We start from the raw sequence: 21,748 nt of genomic DNA on the forward strand, positions 1-21,748 counted from the left end.
TTGTGTTAAGAATGAGTTTTTGGTCCTTAGAACACAAAACGAGCACCGTTTGCATCGATATTGAAAACGTTGTTTCGCAAGCCTGAAAGAATGAGTTTTTGGTCCTTAGAACACAAAACGAGCACCGTTTTCGTCGATATTGAAAAAGCTGTTTCGCAAGCCAGAAAGAATGAGTTTTTGGTCCTTAGAACACAAAACGAGCACCGTTTTCGTCGATATTGAAAAAGCTGTTTCACAAGCCAGAAAGAATGAGTTTTTGGTCTGTAGAACACAAAACGAGCACCGTTTTCGTCGATATTGAAAAAGCTGTTTCACAAGCCAGAAAGAATGAGTTTTTGGTCCTTAGAACACAAAACGAGCACCGTTTTCGTCGATATTGAAAAAGCTGTTTCACAAGCCAGAAAGAATGAGTTTTTGGTCCCGCGAACACAAAACGAGCACCGTTTGCATCGATATTGAAAAAGCTGTTCCACGAGCCAGAAAGAATGAGTTTTTGGTCTGTAGAACACAAAACGAGCACCGTTTGCATCGATATTGAAAAAGTTGTTTCGCAAGCCAGAAAGAATGAGTTTTTGGTCCCGCGAACACAAAACGAGCACCGTTTGCATCGATATTGAAAAAGTTGTTTCGCAAGCCAGAAAGAATGAGTTTTTGGTCCTTAGAACACAAAACGAGCACCGTTTTCGTCGATATTGAAAAAGCTGTTTCACAAGCCAGAAAGAATGAGTTTTTGGTCTGTAGAACACAAAACGAGCACCGTTTTCGTCGATATTGAAAAAGCTGTTTCACAAGCCTGAAAGAATGAGTTTTTGGTCTGTAGAACACAAAACGAGCACCGTTTGCATCGATATTGTGGTGGAACCTACGTGTCCATGGTGCAGATCTTTGTTCAGGACCAGTCTGGAGAAAGTTCATGAGTGACTCTGTACCAGAACTTAAAGTTACAGTGTGTGGTCGGTGCATTTTAAAATCTTCACGCCAGTACACCGCCACCATGTGGGCCGAGTTAGGTGTTTCTCTCTGGTCAGGAAGTATTGAGATAAAGAGACAAAGCAGATTAGAGCAGAGACAAATGAAGCTTCTGGTAAAGTTATCAGCTTAATGGTTGCTAACAAAGAAGCAAACATCTTCTTTATGCTCCATGTCCACACGTCTCACCAGGTTGACCTTCTCAGGATCTCCTGATGACCTTCACTGGTTCAGTCACTAATCTCTTTATGACACTGACTCACATCAGGACTCACTGTTGTTATGAATGTGGTACTACAGTGGCCTTGAGGGGCCAAAACCAATCCCAGATAAAATGTTGCTGAGAGAAGAGTTTTATCTGTTTTTAGTTTTGGACCTGAAATCAGGCCCATGGACCGCGTGTTCTGTGATTGGTTAATCTGGTTCCTTTCAGCTCTCTGATCAGATTTCTCCTCTGCAGCGCGGCGTCAGAGCCTCTTGAGGCGGCCATGTTGGATCTGTTGGTCATGGTTCTGGTGTTGACTCGTCTTCACCCGTCACCTCACTGCAGCTCACTGCCAACCTAACTCTTCCTCCTCTTCCTCAGCTCTTCCTCCCTCCCCAGGCCAGGAGGCAGGTAAGCAGCTTATCCTCTGTGACATCACAGAAACACAACAGGAAACACATTACTAAAATGAGAAAATTACAGAGTAAATATTTATTGAAAAATCTATTTTATTTTGTTACTTATTTTATTGAAATGTGTGCATTTAATTTGTTTAAATGTATATAAATGTATTTTTTTCTATTAAATTAAATTTAGTTTGTTTTTATTTGTACTCCTAATGTATTTGAAATTATTCACATTTAATTACCATATTTTGTGATTATTTTTAAGATGTATTTTTTTCATTATTGATTTACTAAAATGTTTTTAATTTCATTTTCTTTTATAATAAATTCTTTTTAATGTAATTTTATTGAATGTTTATCAAATATGCTGAGGATTTGTTGTTTTGGAGCGGTTCTGTACGTTTCTCCCCAGTCTGTTTCAGGATTTGGTTCTAGATTTAACATCTTTCATGGTTCTGTGGTTTTGGACAGTTTTCTCTCTGGAGATGAAGACATCATTCTGCAGATAACAGTCTCTGTTCCTCCTGCAGGTCCTGGTTACAAGTGGAAAATGTCCTATGCAAGTCCCGACCTGCTCACCTGGAGCCTACCTCACCTTCTGCGCTTGTTGCTGGCCCACCTCTGGCTCTTGGCTCCGCCCACAGGTAAAAACAGCACCTCATTGAATCAAACAACATGAAAGAGGTGACGGGGAGCTGTGCCCGTTCAGCTGCCGTTCCTCAGGATGTTCCTGCAGCTTCCTGCCTGACCTCTCTGACGTTTTCAGGCTGTTTGCGGCCATCAGAAGTGAGGCAGCCTGCTGCTGTTTGTCTGCAGGTCTGAGGTTTACAGTGAAACGCAGGACAATGAGCCTCTGTGAGGACACAGTGTGTGGGGGGGGGCACAGAGAAAAGGCTCCTGTCTCAGAAGAACCGCAGGGCTTTGTGTGATGTTATTCTCAGCCCTGACCCTTTTGTATCTGCAGTTAAAGCTGAGGTCTTCAGATGATATCAGTCTTTAATGAGACCACTGTTCTCCAGCTGTCTGGTCAGCTGACATTAATAGGACTAAAAAGGCTCCACATGACTTATCTTAACAGCTTTAAGGAGACTTGGCTGGACTTTGGTTTCTGCTGGATGTTGAAGGACGTTTCTGTGATGTTTTAACTCGTTAAGATAATTAAAAACCACTGATTATTAATCAGTTTAGGATGAATGAATTTACTGTTCCAGCTAACTGAGCTGCTGGTATGATTCTGAGTTCTAACTCGGATGGATCTGAGCCTTCTGCAGGCTGTGCTCTGGTTTTTAATCAGAGCCTGGTTCTGTCAGGAAATGTCGGAGTTCCTCTCTGGTGAAAGCTCACACTGCAGCTGCCTAACAGATGCTTGTCCGTCCATCCCTCCCTGGTCAGAGTTCTGGGGGTTTGTTCCCCGATCAATATCTCATGACCATAGGTGAAGGATCCTGGAACTTCTCAGATTAAGAAAGACGATCTCTTTGACTTGGGTCTCTGCTTTCCTTCTTCCTGCTCCAGTTGTATCAGCTGGCCTGTGCCGGGTCTCCGGAGGTGTGCTCGGGATCCACTGGACCAGCACCCTGAGCCTGGGCTGGTACCCGCTGGCATCCGGCAGAGGTGGAGCAACGTGCTGGGAGACATGCTGCCTGGAGCCCAGGTGTAATGCCGTGTGGAGCATCGGGGGGCGCTGTGTGCTGCTCAGCTGCTCCAAGAATGATGGCTGCAACATCTCGTCTCTGCCGCAGCCTCACGAGGAGTCGCTGGGCCTCCTGCAGATGCTCTCCAAGGTGATGCTGCTTTCTTTCTGTACAGTGGTGACTCAGACTCTGCAGGGTTTGAATTTGTGGAAGTCAAAAGTTATCTTATCAGAGTTTTTCTCCTAACTTCACCTGAAGGGTCCGGTCAGCATGACGCGCAGGAGGCCTCGGCGGGCTCCACATAAAAGAAGACGGGAAATGCACTTCACCGACACGGTAAGGCCACAGGTTGTGTGCATTGGATGGAAACGTTGTCGTTATTTTCTGAAGTTTAAGGTTTCATAAGCAGATTGTTTTAGATGCGAAGTTCTGTTCAGATAGATGTTTGTAGATGCTGCCACGTGTCTGAAATCTCCTCCTGATCAGTTTTATTTATTCATCTGCGTCTGTGCAGGAAAGCTTCAAACAGGAAACATTTCACCCAGCTCCCACAGCTTCCAGCACCTTCACTGTCCTGCAGACGGTGCAGCAGAACCTCAGCTTGTCAGGCAATAGGAGCTCAGACAACATTACTACAATGTCTCTGCAGAACTCCACCGCTGACCCCACGGCGTCTTCAAATGACACTGATGTGAGCCCTCCGACTCCGACTCCGGCAGGTGAGTAACAATCAGTTGATGCGAGCACACGACTCTGCTAGTAAAAGTGTCCTGGGGTGTCTTCACTGTGTTGAGCAGGGAAGTGGACTTTGTCCTCCCTGCAGCAGGTCAGATGTTGTTTTCCCAGATCCAGTAGCGTGTTTAATGTTGGCAGCTGGAATGTGCTGAGCTGCTCCGAGCTTCTGCAAACAGGTATAACTGCCGTTATCAGTTCCTCTGGGCGTGTGTAAATATCTGGAAACGGTAACAGACTAATGGAGTCTCAGAAGAGAACATCTCAGTTTGATTTAAAGATCTGCTGAGGAACATCAGTTGGTTCTACAGCGGAGTAAGTGGAACCGTCAGATGTGATTATGAAGTCCTGCAGAGGTTAATCTGTGGAAACCTGCAGCTGTCCTCTGACTGACAGCTTCTAACATCTCTCCCATTCTTTGCTCCTGCAGAACTAACTCAATACATCTGCTGGTCAGCAGTCAGAACTGGCGGAATTTAAAGGTTTCAATGCAGAAGCAGCAAATCTCAGGTTTCACTGTTTGGCACCTTTTCTCCATCATGATTTCCAGTTTGACAAAAATACAGATGGGGCTTATATAAATAAATAGATCAGAACAGCATTTGATGTTTATAAATATTTCATAAAGCTTCAAAAAAAGGTCTCAGCACAACCATCATTTAAAGTTTAAACAGGTCACTGGAAGCTGGACTTTACCGGACCCGGTTATCATCTTGATCTGTTTTCTGGTTTTTCCACCCATCAGTTTAAGTGTGAGGATTTTTTTCAGATTTTTCCACAGAATTTTCATCTTAAATTTCTGATCCAGTGAAATATTCAGAACCTTTTGGATTTCATGGCCACAGTTTCATCTCCACATTTCCAGGTTCTCCATCCAGTCGTAGGTATTTCTGTCTCCTTCCAACCAGTGTGTCTCTCACTGCTGCAGGACTTACAGTTTATGTCCAATCAGAGCCCAGAGTGCAGAGAGACACGCCCACACTGTCATTCACTCCCAGTAGATTTTAGCTCTGAATGGTTCTGTTGAAACTGGACCTGAAGGTTCTGTTTAACCTGTCAGATCTCCTACAGGAAACACTGCAGACCCAGAAAGATGGTTCTGATGGTCATGGTTCAAGAATTAATTTGCTGTGACTCAGTATCTGTTGGTTGGATGTTCTGCCTCCCCACCCTACTAAGCAGGAATCGCCATAGCAACCAGTGAATCGGTATTTTCTGAGTCAGAACCCTGGAAGCTACAGAGTCACTGGTTACTATGGTGATTCTCCACCATGATAAGAGGGAATCACCATAGAAACCGGTGACTTGGTAGTTTCTGAGGTTCTGACTCAGCAGCTTTTTCTTAATTCATCATGGCGGCCTCCACAGACCAGTTTCATCTCAGCAATCATGTGATCTCCGAGCAGAATTCAGTGTTTTCAGGTCTAAAAGCATCAAACAGGATGCTGTTTCCACTGGGACCTTCAAAGTAAAAGCCCATTTATGTGAAAGTTTGAATCACAACAGAAGGAGGTTCTGAATATCTACTGGGCCAAATGACGGGACTGAAGCTTACTCCGTTTGTTCTTATTCTAACTGGTTTGGTCTCTAATGAGAGAAAACTGTTTAAAAATACTGCTTCATTCTCTCTTAGATTATAGAGAAGACTTTTCTGCACAGGTTTACCTGCTTCGCTGTGGTTTTAATAAAATTCTGCGTGAGATATTAAAAGGTTCTACAGGGATACTGACCATAAACTCTGCTCTGGAACGAGGAACATTAGGAGCAGCTGGAGGATGATCTCAGATCAGCTTCATAAACCCTGAGCTGGAGCTTTAAGGTTTTAGGGACTGACTTGTGATTAAATATTTAATACCTGTTGGTTTTCTGATGATTGGATCAGATAACAAAGAACTTCAGAAGAAATAAGAGCCAGAAGCTGATCATGATCATATTTAGTTTATTTCTGATCTAACAAAGCACTGAAGAAAGTCCTTGATTCTGAAGTTAAATATCATTTAATAGCAAAATAAAGCAACAGTTTTTTGTGAGGTTCTGTGAATACATCGTGAAGCCGAAGTCTGGACCCTTCTCTGCAATGATTCTGGGTTTCATCCTGACAGTCAAGGAGCTGGTGGTGTCGGCAGGAGAGAGTGTGGAGGTGACGTTGCCCCGCAATGAGGTCGAACTCAACGCCTTCGTGGTCCCACCTCCCCCACCAGGTAAAACTTACCTGGAAGCTCCACATGAGCATAAAGCTGCAGACTGTTCTGCCTGCTGAGCTTCATCATGTTCACATGTTTGAAATCTGATGCCCTCGTTTGCTTTACTCAGGAACCAACTATGCATTTGACTGGCGTCTGAAAACTCATCCCAAAGATTACAGCGGAGAGATGGAGGGGAAGAAGGGCAAAACTCTGAAACTCAGCAAGGTGCACAGCTAGGTTTATATGTTCCTGTTTGACCTCCACCTCGTGGTTCTGTCTCTTGTCCTGGTTCTGTCTCACCTCCTGGTTCTGTCTCCCCTCAGTTGACAGTGGGTCTGTATGAGTTCGAGGTGACAGTGGACGGGGAGGGGGCCCATGGACAGGGTTACGTCAACGTCACCGTTAGACCAGGTGAGAGCAGGAATCTGCTGAAACATGAACTTATTGAAGCCACCACTGATGAAGGTTCTGGTCAGAGTCATCTTTTCCTTCCCTGCGAAGCACCTGAAGGTTTTCAGACAGTTGAGACCTTTTCTAAATGAACTGCTTCATTCTGACTTTTTCTGTTGAGCCTGAAACTTGTGTTGTAATCATCTACAGCAGCTGCTGTCTATTATCAAACCCCACATGGGTCATAAAGATGGTTTTACAGTTTCACAATAATCTGATTTCCTAAACTTTGAGGATGAAAACCCGATGAATGATGGAATCTTGCTTGTTGCAAAATGCAGCTACGCCTCGGCCATAAAACTGGATGCAGACGGGTCCCTTCTGAATCACTTCAACACAACCAGGCTTAGAATAATAATAATCATCATCAGAATAACCAGCACAGGTTATGTATGACATGACCTGCTGGGAGCACGCCATTCTTAACGTATTCTGTGTTTAGATGTTTATACCAGAATCAGTGTTGGACCGGTCCACATGTGCACTAATGGGGGACAGGGGACACTGCATCTGTCCGGTAGCGATGCTTCTGGAGATCATATCTGCTCTCCAGAAGCGTATTTGTTCCTGAATCATTGATCACATCAGATAAAAACTATATTTATAGAACATAAATCAGTAAATGGGACACATTAATAAAACATCCCATAATGTGTTTGATCCTTTCTGTCAGATGAAATGTTTGTGACTCTGCTCAGCGAGCGACTTAATGCCTCTTTTTCCACCTGACAGAGCCACGAGTAAACAAGCCTCCGGTTGCCGTGGTTTCCCCGAAGTTCCAGGAAATCTCCCTGCCGACCAGCTCCACGGTGATCGATGGCAGTCGTGAGTTGTTTTTACACGACACAGACACGATCAGATGAAGAGACAGAGACACTGACCTCAAACCTTTCTCCGTTCCTCCTCCTCTGCACAGAGAGCACAGACGATGACAAGGTGGTGACGTGGCATTGGGAGGAGGTCAAAGGTCCCCTGAGGGAGGAGAAGGTCTCTGCCGACACTCCCGTCCTCACCCTCACCAGCCTGGTTCCTGGAAACTACACGTTCAGGTACAGATGGAGCTGGAAGAACCTGAGCTGGATGTATGAGACCCACCAGGCTCTGCAGAGGTTCCAGTTCACACACACAAGATCTCAGAGGGATGGAGGAAGATGTTTCAGGAAAATTCTTGGAAAAACCACTTCAAACGTCTCTTTATATTAGTCCCAATTTAACTGCAGTAAATGTTGTGGTTCTGGTCTCTTCTGACATATAACTCTAAATCTTTCTCAAATTGTTGGAATGGCTGAATATCATTGAGTTTGAGGAACTCACTGAAAGCGGTTTTCTAGAAACAGATTCTTGAAAATCCCATAAGTCTGACCCAGTCCAGGTCCAGATTCTGGACCAGCAGCATAGTAACTAAAGGTTTTCCACAACTTTCCCAAAGGACAAGTGGACCCTGGTTGGAGACCACATTAAAGCTCCTGTAGGCTCAGCGAGGAGCCAATCAGAGGCTAAGAATGTCGGATTGGTTCTGAACTCCACGGATCAGGAATGTTTTACAGCAAACCTGCAGAGAGGATAGACTTTGGGAAAGATGAGGAACAGCTGCTGGATAATTGGGAATTTTGCTGCAGAAATCTAAGGGAATTTATGGATCGATGAATTTTTTTCTCCTGAAAGTTTTCCTGTTTCTTGTGAGAAACAGATGGTTAGAACAGAGATGTTCTGGAGGAGGTGGAAATAAAACAGGAAACCATGATTTAGAAAAATAAACTTCAATGAAAAAAGGAGAAAAATGTAAATTTCTGTTTTCACCTTTTCCAGTCTGACAGTAACGGACTCTGACGGTGCCACAGGCTCGACCCAGGCCACCCTGTCTGTGAACAAAGCCAAGGACTACCGGCCTGTCGCCAACGCCGGCCCAAACCAGGTCAGAAACCTTCTCTGTCCTGTTTGTTCTGGAATGGACCGCAGGCGGTACCCAAACCAAACCCGCTGTCTTGCTCCCTGCAGGTCATCCAGCTGCCTAGAAACTCCATCACTCTGTATGGCAACCAGAGCACGGACGACCACGACAACCTGTCCTACGAGTGGTCGCTGAGCCCGGAGAGCAAAGACAAGGTGTTGGAGATGCAGGTGAGGTGATGCTGCGGCGCTGGCGTCTCTGTGCTTCAGAGCGGCGAGCCTCACCATGTCTTGTCGTTGTTCAGGGTGTTCGGACGCCAATACTGCAGCTGTCGGCCATGCAGGAGGGAGACTACACCTTCCAGCTGACGGTGACCGACTCAGCAGGACAGCAGGACACGTCAAAGGTCACCGTCATCGTGCAGCCAGGTCAGAACCACCTGAGTCAGTTTAACCTTAATGGTCCAGTTAAACAGTGGGACAGCTAGAACCTTCACATCCAGATCTTCATTGCTTCATGAAAGATTGCCTGCATGTTATCATGACCCTGCGAACATCAGCTTTTAAGCCTCGCCATAGATTTTCTGTTGGATTTAGGTCTGGACTTTGACTAGGCCATTCTCTGTAACAAAAGAAATGTAAAAATACTTTTGCTGGAAACCATAAACCTAAATCCAAATAGTGTCAACACAACAGCGGTCCAAACCTTGGGTTTTTCTGCCTGAATGAATCAGAGGTCAGGAGTTAACATGGTCGTGTTCAACGACTGAACTGTTTACAATCAGGAATCTGTTCAGAGTCAGCACCACAGATCACCAGAACCATGCAGCATGGATCCACTGAGACCCAAAGAATAACAAAATTAAACAGGTGGAAAAACCAAATGATGTAGAACTGGACTGAATGGGGGTGTAAAGCTGCCAAAGTCCAAGAAGTTCTAAAAGACCTTCAGAAAGCATAAAGAACTGTTGATGAAGAGCATTTTACCAGATAATAAGACTGGTCTAAATCACAGGAAGGAGAATCAGAAGAGATGATGACTGGATCATGTGCTTCAACAGGACTGTAAAGTACTGTAATTATTCAGGTGACATTTTTCTCATCAGTAATGTTCTGGTGGTTTTTCTGTTTCTCCTGCAGAGAACAACAAGCCTCCAAAAGCTGATGCCGGGCCGGAGAAGGAGCTGACGCTGCCTGTGGACAGAACCACGCTGGACGGCAGTAAGAGCAGTGATGACCAGAAGATCGCCACCTACCACTGGAGAAAGACCAGGTCAGGCGTTACAGTTCTGGTGTTGGAGATCTGGATTAACCCTGAAAAAGTTACCCTTTTCTAGATGTTTTGTCTTCTCTGAACTTCTTCTACATCTCTGGCCTCCTTCTTCAGCGGCCCGGATGGTGTGAAAATTGAAAATGCAGACAGCGCCATTGCCACCGTGACGGGCCTTGAGGTTGGCATCTACGAGTTCACGCTGACTGTAACGGATGAAAGAATGCTGGAGAGCAGCGACACGGTGACCGTCATCGTCAGAGAAGGTCTGTGAGCGATCAGCCACATTTCTGCTCAGACATGAATGTGATGGAAGTTTTCATGCTGATCTCCTCTGAGCTGGGTAGATTCAGTTTGTGGAGAAGATCTTCCTCTCTGACGTCCCTCTACAGGTTGTGAGGGGGTGGTAGTGGCTGTGTCCATCAGGGTTATTATTTATCAGATTATCACACACGCTTTAATCAGTTTAAAGCTTGATTATAGATATTTTTATCATTAATCATTATTTTTCCACATTGCTTCCCCAACTTATGACCTTCCATTTTATCACATAATTTGATCAAAAACATCTGGAAATCATTTTAACAACACATTCAAGCAGAGCCTTATCTGTACATAAACACCATAGATGCTCCAAGGTCTGTCTTTGTGTTTCTTCTGGTCCCAATCTGGTGAAACTGGTCCACCAGCAGAACCTGCTGCTTCTGGATCCGTCTCAGAGCTTCCTGACAACAGTTTTCCTGATGAAGTTTCTAAATTTGACCGTGTTCTCCCTCCAGAAAAGGACCAGCCACCCGTGGCCCGAGTCCTGTCGAGTCTGCCAGTCTCCCTGCCCGTCAGGACAGCCACCCTGGATGGGTCTCGCTCCTCGGACGATAAAGGTGGTCTGAGCTTCCAGTGGAGCAGAGACGACAGCAGTCCGGCTGCTGGGGTGGGACACTTTACAGAACTTTACTCATTTCTCCTCAAAATCATAATAAAAAAACATATCTGATGATCACCTCTGATGACCAGAGGCGTTGTTAGAACTTTGCTTCTGGGGCAGAAGCCCCGGATGTTTTCTGAATTGCCCTGGATCTCTTAAAAGACAAAATTAAGAAGTATTAAAAAGATGCACTAAGCCACAAAATGGCATTGGATTTCACACTTTTCTCTAAAAAACAAAATGATTTGTTTCTGTTGTGCTCCATTTAATCACTGCCCGCTTCACCTAACCTGGGAATGAGTTAAAAGAAAAAAACAATAAATTGTTATCTGCGCACACAGACGGCATTGCGACTTCGCAAATACGTGCACAAACACCGGCAAAAGTTACACGGAGCGCCTCGAACAGGGCTTATTTCAGAGCAACCGCGGAGCCAACCGGAGAGCTGAGTCTGGTGCGTGTTTGCGCACAGGAACAGGTGGAAACAGAGCAGCATAACTCAGGTTTAAGTTAGCGATAAAACCTGAACGCTGACTCAGAATGGCCTGATCGTAAGTTGAAGCTAATCACTTCTTCAACCAGCAAGACATGGGGTGGAGGTTTACTCTAAAGAGCATCATCAGGGTCATGATGAGGAACAGAGTAGAGGGACTTTGACCTGAGTTATAGGTAAAGTTAAATGGCCTGGCCGTGATAGAAAACAGTAGGAATCCTCTCTGTGAGCCTCTAGCTGGATTAATCATGATGGGAAAAATATCTGGTTCTTTGGTTCAGTCAAAATAAATGTTACTAAACACATTAAAAAAGGTTCTTCAGATCATAACATTGTATCTCATTGCTGCAGCCAGTCCTATAGTCCAGTTCTACTTATAGAAAGAATAAATTGTTGCTGAATACACTGGGAAAATATCAACTGGTGCCACTAAGATATAGAAGAAAGGCTTCTTTTTCATATCTTCAGTGCTGATTCTAAACATACAGCTCTGCGTTTAAAGGTGCAGTATGAGAAATAAAAATCATAGAAATTATTCACAGGTGTACCTTTAACTAGTTAACTGTTTTATTTTTATGAATAACACATGTGATATACAAACAAATTAAACAAGGGTACAAGATTACTCAAGGCAAGATATTCATACCATATGTATACAGTTATTAATAAATGTAATATTAATACTAATAACAAAGCAAAAGATTACAGTCCAAGAAAGGTCCAGGATGAGGTTCTATGTCATGTTTCAAACTCCACGATTTAACACTCATTTCTCTCAGAAAGTGTTTAACAGTTAGAACTTAACTCATGGCTCACATGTTCAGCGGAGAACAACAGACTGCGCTGTAAATGTTTCATTTATTATTTTGGAAGGCCAAAATTTCTTCATAAGTGGAATGAAGGGCTGAAAAACAGAACAGGTTCATGTAAGAAGGAACAATTTTAATCAAATGTTTGGAAAGCTCTCAGCATAATTAAATTAAATAAATGTGTTTTTAGGATCTTACTGTTTGACGAAGTTTTAAATAAATCAACTTTTATATTTTTTGAAATGTAAGAAATGAAGACCATGGAGCCTCAGGAGTGAAACATTTGGATGAGAGTGTAACGTACAAAAAGGTCATTTCCATATATGAGAAAAGAAGCAAATTTATTTGGCCCATAGTAAATATCTGAGTTTAAGAATGCATTTTCTCAGCAAAAATTTAGATTAGGTTTTTTTTTTCTAAACACAACAAAATGTGTCATTATCTGCTTCAGAAAAACGTTTTTTAATCAATTTAATGAATCCTAAACTCCATCATTCAGCTTATAACAAAAAAAAAAAAAAACAAGTACAATTATTGTAAACCTTTTTTTTTTTTGATTCACAATAATTTACATTCAATCAAAACCCGGCCTAGAAAGAGAACTAGTACAACATGTCCTATGTTATTTTAACTTTAAAATATTTTGGGTCTGGGCTAAAGCCCCCAATGTTTCAAGACCCAAAAAAAGCCCCTGCTGATGACCATCTGTCACAGGACCAAAAATCATCCTCATCTGTGCTGAGTATTATAATACTGAAACAAAAAGATGTTCACCTCCTTCCAGGATAGAAGAACCAAACAATGGTTCTGCAGGAGGTTTTTTATGTTTGTTTTTTTTTGTGTTTCAGGATGTGCTGAACAACTCTGATCACCAGGTGGTGCTGTTCCTGGGGAACCTGGTGGTGGGGAAGTACAGCTTCACTCTGACAGTAACCGACAGCAAAGGACAGAGCAGCACAGACAGAGGAACCGTGGAGGTCCGACCAGGTAGTTGCTGACCTGCAGACCCACTCATAGACCTGCAGACCCACTCATAGACCTGCAGACCCACTCATAGACCTGCAGACCCACTTATAGACCGGCAGACCCACTCATAGACCTGCAGACCCACTCATAGACCTGCAGACCCACTCATAGACCTGCAGACCCACTCATACACCTAGACCCACTCATAGACCTGCAGACCCACTCATAGACCTGCAGACCCACTCATAGACCTGCAGACCCACTCATACACCTGCAGACCCTCTCATACAGGTCCTTCTCAAAATATTAGCATATTGTGATAAAGTTCATTATTTTCCATAATGTAATGATGAAAATTTAACATTCATATATTGTAGATTCATTGCACACTAACTGAAATATTTCAGGTCTTTTATTGTCTTAATACGGATGATTTTGGCATACAGCTCATGAAAACCCAAAATTCCTATCTCACAAAATTAGCATATCATTAAAAGGGTCTCTAAACGAGCTATGAACCTAATCATCTGAATCAACGAGTTAACTCTAAACACCTGCAAAAGATTCCTGAGGCCTTTGAAAACTCCCAGCCTGGTTCATCACTCAAAACACCAATCATGGGTAAGACTGCAGACCTGACTGCTGTCCAGAAGGCCACTATTGACACCCTCAAGCAAGAGGGTAAGACACAGAAAGAAATTTCTGAACTGAATAGGCTGTTCCCAGAGTGCTGTATCAAGGCACCTTCAGTGGGAAGTCTATGGGAAGGAAAAAGTGTGGCAGAAAACGCTGCACAACGAGAAGAGGTGACCGGACCCTGAGGAAGATTGTGGAGAAGGGCCGATTCCAGACCTTGGGGGACCTGCGGAAGCAGTGGACTGAGTCTGGAGTAGAAACATCCAGAGCCACCGTGCACAGGCGTGTGCAGGAAATGGGCTACAGGTGCCGCATTCCCCAGGTCAAGCCACTTTTGAACCAGAAACAGCGGCAGGAAGCGCCTGACCTGGGCTACAGAGAAGCAGCACTGGACTGTTGCTCAGTGGTCCAAAGTACTTTGTTCGGATGAAAGCAAATTCTGCATGTCATTCGGAAATCAAGGTCCCAGAGTCTGGAGGAAGACTGGGGAGAAGGAAATGCCAAAATGCCAGAAGTCCAGTGTCAAGTACCCACAGTCAGTGATGGTCTGGGGTGCCGTGTCAGCTGCTGGTGTTGGTCCACTGTGTTTTATCAAGGGCAGGGTCAATGCAGCTAGCTATCAGGAGATTTTGGAGCACTTCATGCTTCCATCTGCTGAAAAGCTTTATGGAGATGAAGATTTCATTTTTCAGCACGACCTGGCACCTGCTCACAGTGCCAAAACCACTGGTAAATGGTTTACTGACCATGGTATCACTGTGCTCAATTGGCCTGCCAACTCTCCTGACCTGAACCCCATAGAGAATCTGTGGGATATTGTGAAGAGAACGTTGAGAGACTCAAGACCCAACACTCTGGATGAGCTAAAGGCTGCTATCGAAGCATCCTGGGCCTCCATAAGACCTCAGCAGTGCCACAGGCTGATTGCCTCCATGCCACGCCGCATTGAAGCAGTCATTTCTGCCAAAGGATTCCCGACCAAGTATTGAGTGCATAACTGTACATGATTATTTGAAGGTTGACGTTTTTTGTATTAAAAACACTTTTCTTTTATTGGTCGGATGAAATATGCTAATTTTGTGAGATAGGAATTTTGGGTTTTCATGAGCTGTATGCCAAAATCATCCGTATTAAGACAATAAAAGACCTGAAATATTTCAGTTAGTGTGCAATGAATCTAAAATATATGAATGTTAAATTTTCATCATGACATTATGGAAAATAATGAACTTTATCACAATATGCTAATATTTTGAGAAGGACCTGTAGACCTGCAGACCCACTTATAGACCTGCATACCCACTCATAGACCTGCATACCCACTCATAGACCTGCATACCCACTCGCAGACTTCATCCCTGTCCTCTGTGTGTTTTTCCTGTCAGATATGTGGGAGCGTGACCTGGTGGAGCTGGTGCTGGAGGTTGCCGTGTCCCAGGTCTCCCAGCGCCAGCGAGACCTGCTGCTTCGTCAGGTGGGGGTTCTACTTGGGGTGCTCGACGGTGACATCATCGTCAGAGAGATCAGTGCGTTTAATGAGCACAGGTGAGCTACGTCAATATTCCAATATCATTTGTTTAATTTCCACCTGTTTTAAGTCTGAAAGGGCTGACTCTTCATTAAATCTTCCTCTTCCTCAGCACTCGTCTGGTCTTCCTAGTGTCAGGGGGTCCGGGGCGCCCTCCTCTGTCCGGCCGCAGCGTGACACTGAACCTTCGCAACAAACTGCACAAACAGAAGAACGAGTTCCTGATCTTCAAAGCTCAACGTGTCGACACAGTCAGTGAGTGCCAGACAGGAAAACAGCAAGGCTCAAGAAACATTTATTAACCTGAAACACTTTGTTACAAAGACACAGTTTGTTTGCTGTAGTTTCCCCAAAGATACAAATGTTAGCTCCAACAAGGTGATTTCCAAAGAAAAAAACCATTAACGATCACAGGAAGAGATCAGGCGTTTAGGACAGGGTAAACACTGATGTTAAAGCTTCCTGCCCAGACTCTTCCTCACCTCCCTCCTCATCCTCAGTCTGCCAGCTGAACTGTTCTGGCCACGGAGAGTGTGACTCGTTCAGTCGGAGGTGTGTGTGCCACTCTTTCTGGATGGAAAACTTCATCAGAGCTCAGCTTGGAGATGCAGAGAGCAACTGTGGTAAGACCACGATGATGATGATGATGATGGTGCTCTTTGTTTCATGGAATGTTGAAACTGTAACATGTATGTTCTGTTTCCAGAGTGGAGCGTGCTGTATGTCACCATAGCCTCCTTCATGATTGTGGTTGCCACGGGAACGCTGGTCTGGTCAGTGGTGTGTTGCTGCAACAGGTGAGTGCAATTCTTGATCTGCGTTGGTTTTTCAGGTTGCTGCATGGCCACCAGATGCTGCTGCTGCTGATGATGGTTGATGTTTTTGTTTCCTAGAAGACGTAAAAACAAAGTTCGCCGGAGCAAAAGTCGATATAAGATGCTTGAAGGTGAAGAGCAGGACGTCTTAGAGCTTCAGCCACCTAGAACCAGTAAGACCAGCATGCACACACACACACTCAACTAGCACCATTTCTGCGCATAATTTATCCCCGTACATCATTAAACGAAGCCCAAATTAAGACGCAGAAGCAGCGAGAAAGAAGGGAAAGTATCAGCCAGCTGCATCATCGGTATGAGAAGCTCCAAAAAAAGTAGCAGTTAAGGCAGGTGTGTGTTAGCACTATGCCAAGATGGAAGGACAAGAGCAATGGCTGAGAGAAGGAACTGCTGCTGGCCATCAACCTGGGAAGAGTTAGAAGGTCATCTCCAAACTATCTGAAGTCCATCGTTCTGCAGAAAGATTATTCCCAAGTTGAAAACATCTGACAGCTGTCAGTCTTGCCAGGAGTGGACGTCCCAGCAGATTCAGACCTAGGCCTCAGTAGGTTAAAGGTCATAACAAGACGGTAAGAAAAACAAAGGATTGAAGGACAAATCCTATTCTCTCTAAAAACATGATGGCAGCAGGACTTGGTTTAGCAAAGCTGCATCTGAATAAAGGACAAGAACTCTGGAACAATGTCCACTGGACAGATGATACCAAAGTAGAGATGTTGGACCATGAGTGACAGAACCATGTTTGGAGAAAATCAAATGCAGCAGATAAACTATAAAGCATGGTGGTGGAGGGCTGATGGTTTAGGCTTGTGTTGCAGCTACAGGACCTAGGCTATGCAGTCATTGAGGGGAACATGAAGTCATCTGTAGACCAATGTATTGTACAGTCAAATGTGAGTCTATCTGTCCAACAGCTGCAGCTTGGTCCAAACAGGATCATCAACAGAACAATGATCCCAAACACAGCAGCAGATCTTCAACAGATTGGAGGAGAATCAAGGTGTTGCAATGGCTTAGTAAAAATCCAGACCTTAAGGTGATTGAAATGGTGTGGTTTGACCTTCAGAGAGCCTTGCAGAGGTACATCAACCAACTGCACTGAGAGGTGGTCCTACAAGCTGCTGGAACATGGGATGACCTTCGTTTTTCACTCGTTGCTTCTACTTTTTGGTCCAGTTATTGTTAAAGTGGAATCAGTCATGCTTTTCCATCAATTCTGGTCCTTCTTATGTCCTGATATAAGTAGCACAGAACACACCATATCAGACCTTTCATGTTCTAACAATGCTTTTCTGTAAGTAGCTTTGAAATGTCCAGGACATTTTATCTGATGAATAAACAGAATGTGTTTCTTTAAATTTGTGATGATCGTTCGGTGAGAGGTTAAAGAATTCCTTCTTCATAGTTTTGATTGATTATGAGATTGATACAGATTTATTACCATTAATATAGTTCACTGTGGTTCATCAAAACTTCATGTTAAATCTTTAGATTTAATGAAAAGGTCTCCTGATTTGATCCCAAACCTTGTTTTGTTTTTTCTCCTCCCTCAGCGCGTCAGAAGCCTGTTCCCGGGCCTACATCCTCAGCTCTCATGCACTCGGACTCTGACCTGGACAGCGATGAAGGCCAGGAGCGTGGGCACCTCCTGCGGCCCCAGAACGGCTCCCTGAAGAATGGCCAGGGGCCCCCAAGGTTGAAGAAGCCCAGAGAGGAGCTGCTATAGTGGTGAGGACTGTTCTTTATCAGTAAGGACTGAGAGGGCGTTCCTGCTCCCACTTTGAGCCGGAACGAGGCAGACCTGAGCTGCCTCACTGAGGACTGACGGTGGGAACCACTAGTTACACACTGTGACTTTACTGATAGGCGCTTTACTTTCTGCTTCAACGACACGACAGCCAGCCACCTGCAGCGCTCAGACTTCTCCTCTTCCATGCACAACACAAACACATGAAGCAACCAAACACTGCCATGTCTGAGGTCTGCAGATGTGACGGCACAACCAAACCAGAGCTACCACCTCCAAAAACAAACCAGTCTGGAGATACCTGCATGAAGAGTGCCGGCCTGAGCCAGAGATTCTGCTGCATGTCTGTGTGTTTTTCTGTGTTACTGACCCACAGTACGGTCAGAATGTGCTTTTATTCTGATATCCTGTCACACACTGGAGAGCCCCTCGTTAAGGAGGCTCGTAAAGGCGCTGAGTGAGCCGCTGAGATGCTGTTGATGCACTTTGACTTCATGTCTTGTTTTGTCACTGGCGTTGTTTTGAAAACGGGAGAAATCAGCTGTGATGCTGAAGGTTTAAAACCTCAGCTAAAGTGAGGAACTGTTCTGCTGTGTTCATCCGCGTCTGAGTCAAAGCTGTTCACTGTAGACATGAAGATCTCACAGGGGTTTACTTCCTAGCCGAGTTTTAATCGTGAGCTAAAAGCTTTTTAGTTGGGAGCAGCTGACAGTCTGCCTCATTTTAGCTTTGATTTTATTTCATTAAAAGCTTATATTTTTTCCTGGAAAGTGGAAATATTAGGATGAGATTTTAAACTAGTTTCAGTGGCTTTAATCAGTCTTCCTGCTCAGACAAGCCATCATAAGATCCCTGATTTTTATCTGGATGATGAGGTTTTTCCGGACTTTGGGACATTTTAATTTAATGCTTCCGTATTTATTTTGTTCCAGCAGGGTTTCCTCACTTCGCTGCATTGATTCTAGTCTGTACTAAAAAACTCATGACATTTAAAAAAATTGATGAATTTTAAAAAACTTGATTTTTTATTTTATTTTTTCTGCATTTAAAGAAAAGATGTGAAAACTGCTTTGCTGTTTAACCGAGTTTGGTGGGGAAGCATTTCTAAAGTGAGAACTGAAGAAGGAGCTTCGTGTGAAGAAGATTTGCTCCTAAGAGCAGAAACATGATGTAGCCTGCATGTTTCCTGGCTGAGAAAAGCCCTGAACCTTTCCTGTAACTTGTCCACAGGATCACTGCATGCAGAATGTTGGGCTGTCCGAGTCACTTTTTCTGTGCTGAATGTTAGACGAGTTCGACCATGATTCAGTTCAGCCTGTGTCTGTTTCCTCTTGCTAATGTCACTTCTGCTTTTAACTGTTTCATTCAGACTTTGTGAGTTTATTCGGCCGTCCTTTGCCTAAAATTATTCCAGTGCACCGAAGTGCCACCTCTGGCAGAACACTTGAAAACAACTAGGTGGGTGGAGATGTGTTTAGAGGAAAACAAACATGTTGATTCTGTTACTTCTTTTTCACCTTTCCTTAAATTTTCCAGCTGTCTTCAGAGCTCGGCATGTCTTCTGTTACATTTAGGACCTAAGCTATGCAGGCTTCACTGTGAAGGCAGAACACAGGGAGAAACTGCTGAATGATTGTTTTTCTAATGATGTTTAATGAAGGATCGTCCTCCTCTCTATCTGTGGTCAAACCTGATGAAACCGGATCATCTGTAAATCAAAATAAAATGTTTTCATGGTTTATTGTAAAACTGGACTCTGTGTTTCTTCTCTGCAGATCATCACCTCTTCAGATGTTACTGTGTTTGTTCTTCATGTTGTTACAGCATTCAGGTTGGCTGAAGGAGATTCTGTTTGTTAGCAGCAGCTCTGTGGTCAGGAACTAAAACTCAGGCAGGCAGGTGATATCTTAAGTGTGTATAATACATTTTTTTGCAAAGAACTGCTTGGATTACAATTAAAAATTAGCTAATTATATAACTATAATGCAGCCTGTCAAGATTATTCCATGGATCTTTAGGAACAATCATCCATCTCTCACTCTTCAGATGTTCCTCAAAGCTTACTGCTGGTACGCCATTTCTTTCTCTGTTACCTTATGAGATGGCCTCTTGTCATACATTTTGCAGATGATATTTGACTGTACCTGTCATTACCCCCATCAGAACCCATTGTTTCACCAGAATTACATCATTTTACAAACCTGGCTGTTATATTTGATGACCAGCACCTTTATTACTGTTTAGTCTTTTTGCAGCTTTAAAAGAACAGTGAAATCAGGCCATACCTTGCTGCTCATTACTTTGTCCAGCCCTGGTTCTACCTCTTCTTGGCTGGTCAGGTTGAGTCAAACGGTTTTCTGTTTATTGACTTTTGCTTGGCTTCTGTTGAAAATGTCAGTGTCAAGGAAGGATGATGGAGAAACTGGACGGAGTTAGGAACACAACCAAAGTACAAACCAACATGTCTGCCTCCGGTGGTCCTTCAGCCTTGAGTCCCACAGAGTCTGCTGCCTACTAGAGGCCCTGTGATGAACTGCCAACCTGTCCTGGCTGTGACCCACTGGCTGCTCTGATGGGCTCTTTTCCAAAATATTTCCTTAAATATTTTACCATTTCCTTAATAATATTTCTTTAAATATTATTTTAATAAATAAAGGCAGCTAATTAAACATTGTTGAGAATTAGTCATCCAGAAGGTTGGTTTTATTCAGCAGATCATTATTTAAAACATTATTTTATCTGATCTTGCATTGTGAATGGTTGTCTAAACGTTTGCTGATTATTTCCTAAGTTAGTTCCAAGACTAATTTAACTTCACTTCCAGATTCTTAAAGATAATCTTTGGTTCTCAAACATAAACATTGCATGGTAATGTTGCATCACTCTTTTGGTCATGATTTTCAACCATCTTTGATCAACTTGTTTATATTGTACATAGCCCATTAGTCTTCTTTATTCTTTAATTCTGCTTGGTACTTTAGTTTGATTGTTTTAGCATAGTAAAGAGTTTGCTGATTGAAATATGTTTGACTTTGAGTTGACTTATTTTTGTTAATAAATTCTTGTATTTTAAGAAATTGTGTGAATTTATTCCATGTGTGCAGAGTTTATGCTGTTCAATAATGTCAGATCTCGTCTCACACCACCTTTCTATTTTGTCCTAATACCATCACCTTACTGGGCTGGTATTCACAGGACAACCCTTAACAGACCGAAATATTATTTAATAAAATGTTAATATTAAATAATATATTCATATTCATAGTCGTAACACTACCTTACTGTTTCACAGATCATTGCTTATTTTTAATATATAATATAAAATATTGTTGGAATTTTCAGACTTGTCACCCACATTTACAGGCTGCAAATATGCTCCATACATCACATTCTTTAAATTTATTTACATCCGTCCAGATTTGTTGGATTTTAGGATTTTTTTTCCTAAGAGAAGGTTGAGGAAAAATTATTTAAATAATTATACTACTTTTATTGTACCACCTATTTTCTGTGTGAGAACTTTGCATCCAAGCATCCATTTGTTGCCACGGTGATTGTCTCTTTCGGACGGCTCAGCTGTAGTTTTTTTTCTCTTTAACTTTTATGATCCCATTAAACTCAGTTGTCCTTTGCTGCTTCATTAATCGGGATGATGTCCATAATGGCTAGTATTAGGAAGTGACCTTCTAAGAGCTGTTATCTCACATCTTGGCTGGTATCCACCTCCTGAAACTACAACAGACACGAAATTTGTATGTTAGTTTAAGAAAGAAGCAGATTGTGGCCATATCCTGTTATTAGACTATTTTCTGTTTTTGAATGTTTTTTTCTGTCTTAAGAGAAAACATCAAGTTTGTTGTATGTAGTGTAACCTGATGTTCTTTCCTTAGGTTAAAGCACCTTTGTGGTACATTTCCATCAAAAACAGTCTGAGATGTTTCACTATAATATAATTTACTTTCCAGCCAATATGTGGACTCCACACGGGTTCTACTGAGAAGCATTCCCAGTGGGTCAAATAATGGAAAGATAAACATAGCTCCAATTTTTAAGCAGTGAAACCAA

The 21,748-nt window shown here is 43.2% G+C and overlaps 1 protein-coding gene across 2 annotated transcripts; it reads left to right on the plus strand.

Moving 5' to 3' along the window:
- Positions 1-1,449: 1,449 nt before the first annotated feature.
- On the plus strand, positions 1,450-19,432 carry kiaa0319l (KIAA0319-like ortholog). Of its 2 annotated transcripts, none has more exons than XM_047383987.1 (23): positions 1,450-1,585; positions 2,112-2,225; positions 3,097-3,365; positions 3,474-3,551; positions 3,730-3,934; positions 6,050-6,148; positions 6,261-6,358; positions 6,457-6,544; positions 7,316-7,408; positions 7,500-7,632; positions 8,393-8,498; positions 8,582-8,704; positions 8,779-8,902; positions 9,614-9,746; positions 9,861-10,009; positions 10,523-10,674; positions 12,819-12,957; positions 14,958-15,117; positions 15,213-15,355; positions 15,601-15,723; positions 15,807-15,897; positions 15,994-16,088; positions 17,490-19,432. In XM_047383987.1, exons 2-23 carry the CDS (start codon positions 2,132-2,134, stop codon positions 17,660-17,662), a joined length of 2,868 nt encoding a protein of 955 aa, XP_047239943.1. In that variant the 5' UTR covers positions 1,450-1,585; positions 2,112-2,131; the 3' UTR covers positions 17,663-19,432. The 2 variants fall into 2 exon arrangements, with proteins under 2 accessions (XP_047239943.1, XP_047239944.1); XM_047383988.1 differs by having other exon boundaries at positions 15,997-16,088.
- Positions 19,433-21,748: the final 2,316 nt, after the last annotated feature.

This window comes from Girardinichthys multiradiatus, chromosome 13 (assembly GCF_021462225.1).
Source record: "Girardinichthys multiradiatus isolate DD_20200921_A chromosome 13, DD_fGirMul_XY1, whole genome shotgun sequence".
Lineage (NCBI taxonomy): Eukaryota > Metazoa > Chordata > Actinopteri > Cyprinodontiformes > Goodeidae > Girardinichthys > Girardinichthys multiradiatus.

Excerpts from the sequence above, each read along its gene's own strand:
- kiaa0319l (XM_047383987.1), top strand. The coding sequence starts at position 2,132 with ATGTCCTATGCAAGTCCCGACCTGCTCACCTGGAGCCTACCTCACCTT. Across the intron at positions 6,149-6,260 it reads GGTCCCACCTCCCCCACCAG|GAACCAACTATGCATTTGAC; the intron begins GTAAAACTTACC and ends TGCTTTACTCAG. Across the intron at positions 15,356-15,600 it reads TCAACGTGTCGACACAGTCA|TCTGCCAGCTGAACTGTTCT; the intron begins GTGAGTGCCAGA and ends CCTCATCCTCAG.